Source organism: Tenrec ecaudatus, chromosome Y (assembly GCF_050624435.1).
Source record: "Tenrec ecaudatus isolate mTenEca1 chromosome Y, mTenEca1.hap1, whole genome shotgun sequence".
In the NCBI taxonomy this organism is placed as follows: domain Eukaryota; kingdom Metazoa; phylum Chordata; class Mammalia; order Afrosoricida; family Tenrecidae; genus Tenrec; species Tenrec ecaudatus.
Genome location: NC_134549.1, coordinates 17,365,147 through 17,379,460, shown reverse-complemented (window position 1 = coordinate 17,379,460; position 14,314 = coordinate 17,365,147). Strand labels below are relative to the sequence as shown.

The 14,314-nt window shown below is 42.3% G+C and overlaps 1 protein-coding gene across 1 annotated transcript; it reads left to right on the top strand.

Annotated features, from left to right (window-relative positions):
- Positions 1–12,432: 12,432 nt before the first annotated feature.
- LOC142435559 (large ribosomal subunit protein eL32-like) lies at positions 12,433–12,937 on the top strand. The gene has a single exon (XM_075539786.1). The coding sequence runs from the start codon at positions 12,470–12,472 to the stop codon at positions 12,872–12,874; it is 405 nt and encodes a 134-aa protein (XP_075395901.1). The 5' UTR covers positions 12,433–12,469; the 3' UTR covers positions 12,875–12,937.
- Positions 12,938–14,314: the final 1,377 nt, after the last annotated feature.

The window sequence follows — 14,314 nt, the reverse complement described above, 5'->3', positions numbered from 1 at the left end:
CAGCAGGTAGGGTGCTGGGAATAGAAAATGGTTTATATCCAAAAGCACCAAATCATAATACAAATAGACGAATGCATTATTTTTTTATGTCCTAAAGAAATAAGCTAGATTGTAAAAAATCTAGATTGTGAGAGCAAGGACTCTACTTGTCGCATTACTTTATGTGATTCATCTCTAAAAGGGTTTACCAATTTCATTTGCTATTATAATGTACCAACTTCTGACTTCCAATCATGCGATGGCTTGCTATCTTCTAATTTCTGTGCTCTATGCTTTTGAGTTTTAGCGGCACAATAGTGATACCATGACAGCAGTTCAAACCTACCAGCCAATCAGTAGAACAAACACCTGCTCCTGTTAAGATTTACAGGTACAGAGACCCAATGGAAACTATACTCTGTCTTCTATAGTCCCTAAGAATTAGAATCACCTTGATGGCAGTTGGTTTGGCTTTTCTTTATTTAAGGTTAATTTGTTATTCTTTCTTCAAACGAATCTTTCTTGGTTTTAAGCCATGCAGTAATTCCCTTCTCTGTTTACACAACTGCCTCTTAGTCCATGTACAGCTTTGGCATGAGCACCATGAGGTGTTCAGGAATCACCTTCTTCTCAATGCCATCCAGGTTGTTATGATCTACAGTTGAATGCATTTGCATAGTCAATGAAACACAAGTAAACATCTATGTGGTCTTCTCAGCTTTCATCCAGAATCCATCTGGCATGAGCAATTATGCCCCTTGTTCCACATCCCCTTGAACTGCTGGTAGCTCAATGCCAGTGTCGTGCTGCAGCCATTGTTGAATGAGCTTCAGTAAAATTTTACTCACATGTGATACTGACATTGTCCTATAACTTGCACATCCTGTTGCCATCTTTCTTTGGAAGCGGTACCAATATAGATTTTCTTCCAGTCAGTTGGTCAGAGGATTGGTGACTTGTTGCTTGGGGATGGAGAACGGGTTTCACAGTGGATGAGACAATATTTGAGTGGCATTAGTATGTTAGCCTGGGTGGACTAGAGAAACAAATTCATAGACACTCATATGTGTATAAGAAAGAGCTTTATATAAAAGAGCAATTGAATAGTGAGAAAACATCCCAACCCCATCCAGGTCAAGTTCATACATCTGATATCTAGTCGATACTAGTCTATAAATTCTTCTTCAGATTCACACAGCACATGCAATGATGTCGAATGGAGGAAGTAAAATGCTAGGCCAGTGGATAGAAAGTCTTGTGGATCCAATGGTGGTAGAAGCATCTCAGCACTTGTGTGCATCTCTATTTGGCTCTCGCAGGGAGTCTGTGTATCTGGCCTCCAGTGTGTATATCTCCAAATGAGTTCATCAAGATGCCACCTGAATGACACCACGCCCTCACAAGTGAACACCAGATGATGTAACTACCACACCAAGGAAAAAGATCTGTAAATTAACAAGTCTCGTGGATGGGAACTGTGCTAAAACATGCCATTTCTTTTTTTTTTCATGTCATTTCTTTTAAACAGATGTCACTTTTGGATTATTCAGTGTTGTTTTAAGAGCCTTTTTTATTGATCATATGTTGACGAGGAAGTACTTTTCTCCTCACTGCCCCTTGCATGTCTCCTCTCCTATGAGCCTTCAAAGTCTGCTTCTTTTGGTATGAACAGGATTTTTTTTAATAGCTGTCTCACCAAATATCTGTCTATGTTGTCCATAGCCTACTGAGCTGCATGGGGATAAATCTACAGGGGAGCCTGGGATGGACATAAATGGTAAACCTAATCCCAGTGAGTGCCAGCCCCACGATGAAAAAGTAATCCCCTTTTTCCTGAAGTATAGTTTGGCATAGCCCTGGATTTTAAGACATACCCCAAAAAAACAAAACCCAAAGCTTAGTAAAACATGGATATTCAAAGACATTTTTTAAAATAATTTTATTGGGGGCTCATACAACTTATTACAATCCTTACATACTTCATTTGTGTCTAGCACATTCGTACGTATGTTGCCATCATCATTCTCAAAACACCTACTTTCTACTTAAGCCCTTGGTATCAGCTCATTTTTCACCTCCCTCCCAGCTCCCCCTCACACTGAACCCTTGATAATTTGTAAATAATTATTTTATCACATCTTACACCATCCGACGTCTCCCTCACCCCGTTCTCCGCTGTCCGTCCTCCAGGGAGGAGGTTACATGTAGACCTTGTCATCTGTTTCCCCTTTCTCCCTCACCCTCCCTCCACCCTCCCAATATTGCTACTCTCACCACTGATCCTGAGGGGTTCATCTGTCCTGGATTCCCTGTATTTCCAGTTCCTATCTGTGCCAGTGTACATCCTCTGGTCCAGCCAGATACATAAGGTAGAATTGGGATCATGATAGTGGGGGGGGAGGAAGAAGGATTTAAGAACTAGAGGAAAATTGTATGTTTCATCGTTGCTACACTCCACTCTAATTGGCTCGTCCCCTCCCCACAGCCCTTCTGCAAGGGGATGTCCAATTTCCCCCAGATGGGCCCTGGGTCCCCACTCTGCACACCCCCTCATTCACAATGCTGATTTTTAAAAAAATTTTTGGTCGTTGGTGCCTGACACCTGATCCCTTGGATGCCTTGTCAGCTCACAGGCTGGTGTGCATTTTCTATGTGGGCTTTTGTTGTTTTTCAGTTAGATGGAAAGGCATTTTTTAAAATTCCCTGGGTAGCACCCAAAACACACCTAGTCCATTCACAAATCATTAGCATAACAATGCAAATAGAAACTGTAACATCAAACTACCTGCTGAGTAGGCTTCATTCCTCTCCAATAGTCTACCTGGGGGGTGGGGGGTCACGTATAGAACCCATTCCTCTTCCCCCACTTGGTCACCACCTCCATCAGAAAGAGCAGGCATAAATAGTGAATAAACCAACTCTTTACACAAGCCTGGGAGCTCCAGCCCAAATTGGCAAAAGGATCCAGCTTCCCTGAGGTACAGCTAATTTGAAGGCTTTAATTTTTTAAATTTTGCTTAATGAATGGTGCTTATTATTGCTACTATTATGATCAGTGTAAAATAGTTTATTTTATAAAAAGCTAACATATTTTTTTACCATGCAGATGATGCAATTGGTACCACTACACACCATACCTCATTTTTGCCTTTCCTAAGAAAAATGGGTATCCATTCTTTGTGGGTCTGTACTTGTTTCTTTGGGATCAATCAGATTCAGAGAAATATCTCTTTTTGTCTACTGCCAGGGTAATCCAGCCCCTAACACATTATCACGGATCCTGTAGGCACAATTGTACAGCGATAATAAGTAAGGATTATAGCAAAGTCATAGAGAGCATGAGACATAGAAGTGAAAGAGAAATAATGGAGTCAGACACAATTCAAGGGAGCAATGCTCACCTCAGCCTCACTTGGTGGTCCACATGGAGAGAGATATTTAATGCTAACCAAGACTTTTATATTCTCTGGGGACTTGCAAGCCCACTAATTACAGGTGAAAACATATGTCACAGGAAAGGGTTGTGCTATCGCTAATACAGTAATGGGAGGGGGTGATCTAGGGGTGTACACACAATAGGAAGAAGAGGTATTAGGGGTACACATGTGGCAAGATGGGCGGATCCTAGATTCTGGATGGCAGCCTAACTTTTGAAATCACTGAGCCGGTTTGCCTGTTCCCTGGTGGCACTATAGAGACCATTATCAGGTGGGTGTGAACTCCACCTACAGAAACCAAATGGATGGCTGCAATCCTTTAGGGACAAGTAGCCCATTGTCCTTAGCAGCAGGGAGCAGGTCTACCCCGGGCGGGACTAGACAGTAGTCTGGCAGCTGACTGCCTAAAGGGAAGTAACTTGACAATAATTTGTCATAGCTGCAAACACTGTCCTAAGTCTAACATATATTTGGGGGAGACAATTTGGGAGAAATATTTCTGTTTCCCACAGTTTATGTACATATATATTATAGATTTAAGTTTCTAAAGGTAATTTCACTTCAAGAGCCAAGCCTATGGCCTGTTTGATAGAAAAACACCACATGTATTAATGTGCAAAAACATACACCATATAACTGAAGGATTCAGCTAACTAGTCTAAGCAATATGTGAAGATAGTGTTCATGGATAATAAACAATACATAAAGATACATTGAAAATCTAAAGACATCTGTGCCTCAAATAAACCTTGCTTACAGTTCATCAAATTACAACAATTTTATAATTCTAAGCACTTCATTTCTAATATCAAAAGCTCCATAAGTGACTTTTTAAAAATGTATCTATGTGCCAGTCGCTGTGACAAATTTTATATTCTCACTACAAGTCTAGGAGTTCAGTACTACTATTATCTCTTTCAAATGGGAGGAGTATTATGTCAGAGGAAAATGTTGATTCGTTTGAGCTGTGGCTTTGGCCTTTGGTTTTCATCCATTCATTCAAGCACGAATTTATTACTTGCATCCCAGTAGGAAGAGCATTCATCTTATGGATTATTATACTCCAGATGGATAACACAGTGTTTAACACAAAGCACACATTCAATAAGTCAGTGTTTCTTAGTATACTCTTTAAAAGGATTATATATATATATATATATATATATATATATATATATATTCCTTTCAAAACCCATCCCTAACTACGAGGAAATATAAAAATCCCCTGGTTCCTTATAGGACTGTCAGGGATGGCTTAAGATGAAATTCCAAACTATTCAAGTGTAAGGGATTATCGGAAACTGTGAGGGAGACTTTATTTTGCTTGTTTTTGAAACATTATTTTATTGGGGGGCCCATACAACTCATATCAAAATCCATATATTCATCCATTGCATATCAAGCACATTGGTACATTTGTTGCTCTCACAAAATTCTCAAAATATTTACTTTCCATTTCAGCCGTTGGTTTCAGCTCATTTTTTTCCCGCTCTCTCCTCCCTCATGAAAACTTGATAACTTATAAATTATTATTGTTTTGTCATATCTTACACTGTCTGACGTCTCCCTTCACCCACTTTTCTGTTGTCCTTCCCCCAGGGAGGAAGTTATACATAGAAATTTTTTTTTAACGTTTTATTAGGGGCTCATACAATTCTTATCACAATCCATACATATACATACATCAATTGTATAAAGAGGATGCTCTGGTCTAGCCAGATTTTTAAGGTAGAATTGGGATCATGATAGTGAGGTGGGGTGTGGGATACAGAAGGATTTCTCCCAAGCTGTCTCCCCCAAATATATGCCAGACAGCCGCTTGGGAATGACTATACTTGGAGGTCATCAGAAGTAGGTCAGGGGTTATTCTCCCTGAGAGCTATCAACCATCTAGAGCTAGCAGTCACCACTGTTTATCCCACAACAAGTAGGGCCCACTCCCTTCTGATAAGGAGAGTAGTTGTCTGTTTCCTTGTAGGAGACCCCAGCAAGGTCAAACCCGCCCAAGGATGATCAAGGTTAGGCCTTCATCTTGAAGCTAGGGTCCGCCCATCTTGTCACAATCCCATCTTGTCACAATCCCTCCCCTTCCTGTTGCGTGTATGTCCCTAGACCACCCCTTTTGATTACCGTATTACCTATAAGACAACCCCTTCCTGTGACGTATGTCCTCACCTGTAATTAGGGGGCTTGCATATCCCTGAAGAAGATAAAAAGCCTGGGCTAAGATTAAAGATCTCTCTCTCTCTCCCTCCACTTGGACCATCTAGTGGGGCAGAGGTGAGCATGCCACCATGAGTTGTGTCTGACTCCCATTTATGTCAATACTTCACTTCTATCTCTCAAGCTCTCTATAACTTTACTATGATCTTTACTTATTATCGCTGTACAATTGCGCCTACCAGACCCGTAATGATGTGTTAGGGGCTGGCTTCCCCTGACAGTGGGGTGGTGGTGGGGGTGGATTTTAGGAACTAGAGGAAAGCTGTATGTTTCATCATTGCTACACTGCAACCTGACTGGCTCGTCTCCTCCCCGCAACCCTTCTGTAAGGTTATGTCCAGTTGCCTACAGGTGGGCCTTGGGTCCCCAATCTGTACTCCCTCTAATTCACAAGGATTTGATTTTTTTTGTTCTTTGATGTCTGATACCTGATCCCTTCGACACATCATGATCACACAGGCTGGTGTCCTTCCATTGTGACACTGTGCCCTGTAACAGTAACAGGCAGCTCACTGCCCAGTCAGAAATGGAAACATTTTTAAATTGAAGCCTGAAACAGGTGTAGCCCAGCCCAGGATGTTTACGCTCCAAGAAGCAGCCTAGCCTACCTACAGTATCGTTTGGCAGACCACTGGGGACAAACTGATCTTAAATGTAGAACTTGCTTTGTTAGACTTAAAAACTGTTTTGTTTCACTTTTCTGAGAATGCTTTGCCAGTTTCACACAAGAACTTGCCGTCCCCCTCCCCTAGCTTGGCAAGACGCCCCACAAGGATGTATAATAACTTCCCTTTGAAGCTGTTCGGGGCTCTCGCCTTACAGACTGAGCCTGCCTCAGTTGCTGGTGAGGGCCCAGATTCGACTCTGTCTAAATAAAGCTTTACTGTTTCCATCTGTTTCAGTGAGTGGTCTGGGTGAGGGTCACGCTCGCTAACATCCACGTGGGTTTTGTTGCTTCTGACCTAGCTGGCCACTTTTTTACCTGCAAGCCTTTAAGAACCCAGACACTATATCTTTTGATAGATGGGCTGCATCAGCTTTCTTCACCACATTTGCTTATTCACCTGCTTTGTCTTCAGCAATAATGTCGGGAAGGTGAGCATCATGGAATGCCAGTTTAATAGAAGAAAGTATTCTTGCATTGGGGGAGTACTTGAGTAGAGGCCCAATGTTCATCTGCTACCTTAATAATAAACCTATAAGTATATGCACATAGATCTATTTCCCCATCCTCATATATAAATATATTTACATATGGACATGCCTGTATTTAGACCTCTATAAATGCCCTTTGCCTCCTAGCTCTTTCCTTTATCTCCGTTGACTTTCCTCTTGTCCCACTATCATGCTCAGTTCATTTGGGTTTCAGTAATTCTTATATCACTCTTGATCACGCCCTACTAGGCCTCCCACACCCACCTCATCACGGATTTGGATCACTTGTTGTTCCTTTGTCCCTAGGTTTGCTAACACCACTTCCTTTCCTCAAACTTTCCCTTCTCCGGTGTCCCCCAGAACTGTTGGATTGTTCATCCAGCCTACCTTATTTAGGCAGACCTGCAGAGATAATAGACATAAAAACAAGACAGCAAAACAAAACAGCAAAACAAAACAAAACCAAGAAAAGCCTGTAGATAACTGAAGGAGTGTTTTCTGGTCAAGTCTGATGGGTGCCACACCCTGTCCCCAAAATCTATTTTTGGTATTCCCTGTGGACTCCGTTGCTCTGTTCCACTTGCTCTTCTGTTGCACGCCCTCAGTACTTTGCCTTGGTGCAGGGAGTCAGATCAGGCGTAATTCTCACACCTGTGTCCCCAGTGTTGTCCCCTGTAAGGTTATGGGTCAGTGAGGGATGCCCTGTCTCCTAGTGGGGCGGCCATATGGTCCTCTCTGTGCTGGGATATCATCCTCAAGGCTTGGTGGGCCAGGATGTGCTCGACTTTCTCTTCCTCCCCCTTCATTTGCTGCCATGTGTGTCCCTCTCCCTGAGCTGCAGCTTCAGTGCTGTCCTCTGAAATCAATTCTTCTGGGTGGGAAGTTTGTTATATTTTTAACATTTTAAACCTCTCTTTAAACTTCCAGCTAACACACACCTGGTTCATTACCAAAATGTTAGCATAACAAATAAGTAGAAATTGCAGCACAGGCAGGGGGTTTAGGCTTCAGACAGATACTGGGAGCCTATGGGCCCAGAGCCTGTTCAAGGGGTACACACTAAGCTGTTCTGGAACACCAGCCCCTGGTGAGTACCCCAAGCCTCTCACATAAGCCACCAGTCTTCTGAGTAGGGAATTGCTTTATCCAGCCCTCCTAGGCCACATAGGTAGGTGGTAGGTTAAGCCCCCAATCCTCAATCCCCAGTTGGAAAGCCCCACTATCCAAAAGTTTGAATCCTGTTCCCTCTGATCTATTTCACCAGACGTCTATAGTCTCTCAACTTAAGTAACAAGAATACAGGACCCTGAGCCTTGTCAGACACCAAACTAATTCACCTAGACTTAGTCTCAAGTCGACTCTGACACCCTACACTGTCAGAAGGTATTGAACCATCAAACTGTCTTGAATTGCTTAAAAGAGCCCTGCTCTCTGCCAGACCAAGGTGTGGGACCAAGCTCCTCTTTTTGCTGCTTTTTTGTTGCTCTATTTTATATCTTCTAGACCCTCCCCATCTTTAAAACACAGATTAGCACTATTCTCACGATGCATCTTCAATTAGGACATTCTCATTTGTAGGTATGCCTAAGGACAGGGGAGAATAGATTAGTTAGATAGATAGATAGATAGATACATAGATAGATGATAGCTACATAGATAGATAGATACATAGATAGATAGATAGATATGTAGATAGATAGATAGATAGATGGATAGATAGATAGATAGATGATAGATAGATAGATAGATAGATAGATAGATAGATAGATAGATAGATACATACATACATAGATAGATAGATAGATACATAGATAGATAGATAGATACATAGATAGATAGATAGATAGATAGATACATAGATAGATAGATACATAGATAGATGATAGCTACATAGATAGATAGATAGATGATATATAGATAGATAGGTAGGTAGATAGATAGGTAGATACATAAATTGATTGATGGATAGATAGACAGATAGGTACATAGATAGATGCATAGATAGATAGATACATAGATTGATAGATAGATGATAGATGGATATGTAGATAGATGATAGATAGATAGATAGACAGATAGGTACATAGATAGATAGATAGACAGATAGATACATAGATAGATAGATATGAAGATAGATAGATGATAGATGATACATAGATAGATAGACAGATAGATAGGTAGGTAGATAGATGATAGATATAGACAAATAACTTTATTTTTTTACTCTCATTTGTTTTCTAGTCTCTTAACAACCATCAACTCCCCTCCCTCCAGAAGAATTTATTTCAAAGCACAGCATTGAATCTGTAGGTCCAGGAGAGGGACATGTCTGATCAGAGCACACGGGAGCAGATGAAGCGGGAGGAGGAGAGAGTGGAGCACATCTTGGTTCACTAGGCTGTGAGGATGATGTTCCCCATTAGAGCAGCCAGTCCACAGAGAGGACTACATGGCCGGGCACATTGAGACATGATGTCCCTCACTGACCCATAGCCCTACAGGGGACAACAGTGGAGACATGTGTGGGCATTGTGCCCAATCGGATCCCGCCACACGTAGGCAAAACACTAAGAGGGTGCAACAGAACAGCAAGAGAATGGAGCAGTGAGGTCCCCAGGGAATGTTGAAGGTGGACTTTGGGGCCACAGCTTGGTGCCCCAACAGACTGGACTGGAAAACACTCCTAAAAGCCAACAAACAATCCTTGAACTAACTACAAGCTTTTCTTTCTTGTTGTGTTTTGTTTGTTTTTCTGTCATTGGTTTGTTGTTATTTTGTTGTATAATGTTCCTTGGTTTTGCTCTATCTTGTTTTTGTGCATGTTATTATGTCCGCAGGTCTGTCTAAATAAGATGGGCTGGATGAAAATTCTAGAGGAGAAAACAACAGGACCAACAGTTATGGGGGGACATGGGAGAGGGGGAGGTGGGGGGAAAGGAAGTGGTGTTAACAAACCCAGGGACAAGGTAACAACAAGTGATCCAAATCGGTGGTGAGCAGGGTGTAGGAGGCCTGGTAGGGCGCGATCAAAGTTAATGTAGCCAAGAGGAATTACTGAAACCCAAATGAAAACTGAGCATGATGGTGGGACAAGAGGAAAGCCAACCGAAATAGAGGAAAGAGCTAGGAGGCAAAGGGCATTTATAGAGGTCTAAATACAGGCATGTCCATATGTAAATATATTTATATATGAGGATGGGGAAATAGATCTATGTGCATATATTTGTAGATTTATTATTAAGGCAGCAGATGGACATTGGGCCTCTACTCAAGTACTCCCTCAATGCAAGAACACTTTCTTCTATTAAATTGGCATTCTGTGATGCGGGTGAATAAGTAAATATGGTGAAGAAAACTGATGGTGCCTGGCTGCTAACCAAAGATATAATAGCGTCTGGGGTCTTAAAAGTTTGAAGGTAAACAAGCGGACATCTAGCTCAGAAGCAACAAAACCCACATGGAAGAAGCACACCAGCCTGAGTGATCATGAGGTGCTGAAGGGATCAGGGACCAGGCATCAAAGACCAAAAAAAATATCATATCATAGTGAATGAGGGGGAGCGTCAGGAGTGGGGACCCAAAGCCCATTTGTAGGTCACTGGACATCCCCTTACAGAAGGGTCTTGTGGAGGAGATGAGCCAGTCAAGGTGTGATGTAGCAATGATGAAACATAACAACTTTCTTCTAGTTCCTAAATGCTTCCTGTTACGGAGTCACGCCCAACATAGACCACTGACCCACAAGCAGCTGCAAAGTAACAAAGCAAAACTTTATTACAAAAAGACAAATCCGGATTGGGGCTACAGCATGGCCACACAGGGTCCAAAGCTGAAGCGTCCGGCAAAATTTTTCTCTCCCTTTTTACACTTAAAACCAGCAAGGCGAGGGTGTAGAGCAAGGAATGGGAAAGGGTGTTTACACAAGATAACAGGGATGTGGCTAGTTCAGCACGTCCTGCTCAGCTTATCTTGGACCAGATGTTCTTGCAAAACTTCTTGCTCACATTTACAAGGGAATATAAGCAAGGTCACAGTGACTTGCTTTTCTAAAATAACACACCTCTCTTAGAATGGGGGATGGCCCTTAAGCTTTTCAAAATGGACTAACGTAAGACAAAGCATTTTATTCTATTAAGCCTTAACACTTCCTCCTCCCCCACTATCATGATCCCAATTCCACCTTACTAATCTGGCTAGACCAGAGGATGTCAACTGGAGCAGATAGGAGCTGGAAACACAGGGAATCCAGGGCAGATGATCCCTTCAGGACCAGTGGTGAGAGTGGTGATAGTGGGAGGTTTGAGGGTGGGTGGGGTGGAAAGGGGGACCCAATTACAGGGATCTACATATAACCTCCTCCCTGGGGGATGGACAACAGAAGAGTGGGTGAGGGGAGACATTGGACAGGGCAAGATATGACAAAATAATAATTTATAAATTATCAAGGGTTCACGAGGGAGTGGGGAGCAGAGAGGGAGAGGAAAAATGAGAAGCTCATACCTGGGACTTAGGTGGAGAGCAAATGTTTTGAGAATGAGGACAATGAATGTACAAATGTGCTTTACACAATTGATGTATTATGAATTGTGATAAGAGTTCTATGAGCCCCTAATGAAACTATTTAAAAATAAAAATAAACAAAACAACCATCAACTCAGAAGTTATACCCACAACAGAGACAAAGCTCCTAGACAAAGCTTAGTGCCCAAACTAAGATACATTAACATCTGTCCTGCATCTTACTCTACTATCATTTTCCAAAAAATTAATTTTAAAATTCTCATCTCTGTCCTTTCCTCCAATTTTCCTTTCTTAGATCTAAGCATCCAACGTGGTATTTTGTCGCAATATGAAGTTTCCCTGTTCTTCTCATCAAATCAATTATTTCTTTCTCATCCTCATAAAACCAATAGTTGACACTACTGTTACATTTAAGAAAATTTTAAATCACATATTAGTCCCCACTAACTCCTCCATTATTGCAATCAGGCATTTAAAAATAATCTAATCCCTTCTTTTTGCCCCATTTTCCTTCCTCTTTCCGTCCCCTAACACTTCCTCTCAGTTTCTCATTGTTGACCGAACGCTTCATCTAACATTCCCCACACTCAGATACTTAATGAAAACTGTCCACCACCCTCTACTGCAGCACTTAACCCTCCCACATCACACCATCTCCCTTAACACGGCTAATAGCGACTCCAAGAGGTCAAGGAAACACACAAGATATCAGTGAACACACACAAGAAAAACACAAATCACAATACCACCCAAACCTAAATGTAATGCCTGAAACTGAACAGGCTATGGATTTACCAGAAGAAGAAGAAGAACGAATTTAAAAGAATGAAGATGCACTCGTGTGACAGTTCAAGAAAAAATACGAGTGAAATAGTGAAACAATAGAGAAGCTAGTAACCTCACTAGAAAAAACGCCAAACAGAAACACAGAAATCGAACACTACAGAAGCAGAATTAAATAATACTATAAAGGAACAGCACAACGCTATAAACAGAAGTAAAGAGATGGAACAGAGAAATGGAAATAAAGAGATGGAAACGCAAATTAGTGAGCTAGAAAACCAACCTACAGATTCCAACTGCAACGAGAAGCGCTTGAGAAAACTGTGGGCCACGGCTGCCTACGGAGGAGGCAGCCATCTCCCACCGGCATCATGGCTGCCCTCAGACCCTTGGTGAAGCCTAAAATTGTAAAAAAGAGGACCAAGAAGTTCATCCGGCACCAGTCCGACCGCTATGTCAAGATTAAGCACAACTGGCGCAAGCCTAGAGGCATTGACAACAGGGTTCGGAGAAGATTCAATGGCCAGATCTTGATGCCCAACATTGGTTACAGGAGCAACAAGAAAACCAAGCACATGCTGCCTAGTGGCTTCCGCAAGTTTCTGGTCCACAACGTCAAGGAGCTGGAAGTGCTGCTGATGTGCAACAAGTCGTGTTGTGCAGAGATTGCTCACGTTTCCTCCAAGAATCGCAAAGCCATTGTAGAAAGAGCAGCCCAGCTGGCCATCAGAGTCACCAATCCCAACGCCAGGCTGCGCAGTGAAGAAAATGAGTAGATGGCCCATTTTCGAGTTTTATTTTTGCTAAATAAAACCATAAATGAAAAAGAAAAAAGAAAACTGTGGGCCACAATTAAGAGGAACAAACATCCTGGAAGAAAAAAATAAATAAACACAATACGCATTCAACTACACAACACACACATATAAAATGAAATGACAGTCACAAATACAAACAGATCTTTTTTTTTTATTTTCTGAAAATTTTTAATTTTTTTTTAATTTTAACAATTTATTGGGGCTCATACAATTCTTTTCACAGTTCATATATATACATACATAACTTGTATAAAGCACATCTGTACAGTCTTTGCCCTAATCATTTTTTTCTCTTTTCTTCTTTTACATTTTATTAGGGACTCATACAACTCTTATCACAATCCATACATATACATACATCAATTGTATAAAGCACATCCATACATTCCCTGCCCCAATCATTCTCAAGGCATTTGCTCTCCACTTAAGCCCCTTGCATCAGGTCCTCTTACAAACAGATCTTGAGGGGCCCACCCCAATCCCAGCTACGTGGACACCTGCCCCTCCCCTCAGAAGAATTTATGTCAGAGGACAGCGCTGAAGCTGCAGCGCAGGGAGAGGGACACGTCTGATCAGAGCACATGGCAGCAAATCAAGGGGAGGAAGAGAGACCGGAGCACATCCTGGCCCTCCAAGCCTTGACGACGACGATATTCCCAATCAGAGCGGCCAAGCACAGAGAGGCCCATAGGCCGGCCCCACTAGAAGACAGGACATCCCTCACTGATCCATAACCTTACAGGGGACAACACTGGGGACACAGTGTGGGAACTGCGCCCGATCTGATCCCACCACACTGAGGCAACATACCAAGGGAATGCAGCAGAACAGAAGTGGAAGACAGCAACGAAGTCCCCAAGGAATACCCAAAACAGACTTTGGGGCCAGGGCGTGGCACCCCATCAGACTCAACCAGAAAACACTCCTGAAGGGCAACAAACAGACCTTGAACTAAGTACAGACTTTTCATAGTTGTTCTTGTTGTTTTTATCATTGGCTTTTGGTTGTTCATGTTTTGTTTTCTTTTGTTGCTTGGGTTTGCTCTGTTTGTGTGTGCGTGTGTGTGTGCGTGTGTGCGTGTGTGCGCGTGTGTGCGTGTGTGTGCGTGTGTGCTATTATCTCCACAGATCTGTCTAAATAAGATGTGTTGGATGAACAATCTGGAAGACAAAACAATGGTACTGACAGTTCGGGGGGGACCTGGGAGAGAGGAGGTGGGGAGAAAGGAACTGGTGTTAACAAACCCAGGGACAAGGGAACAAGCGATCCAACATCGGTGGTGAGGAGAGTGTAGGAGCCCTGGCCGAGCTTGATCAAGGGTAATGTAACCGAGAGGTATTACTTTAATGCAAATGAAGGCTGAGCATGACCGTGGGGCAAGAGGAAAGTAAAAGGAAG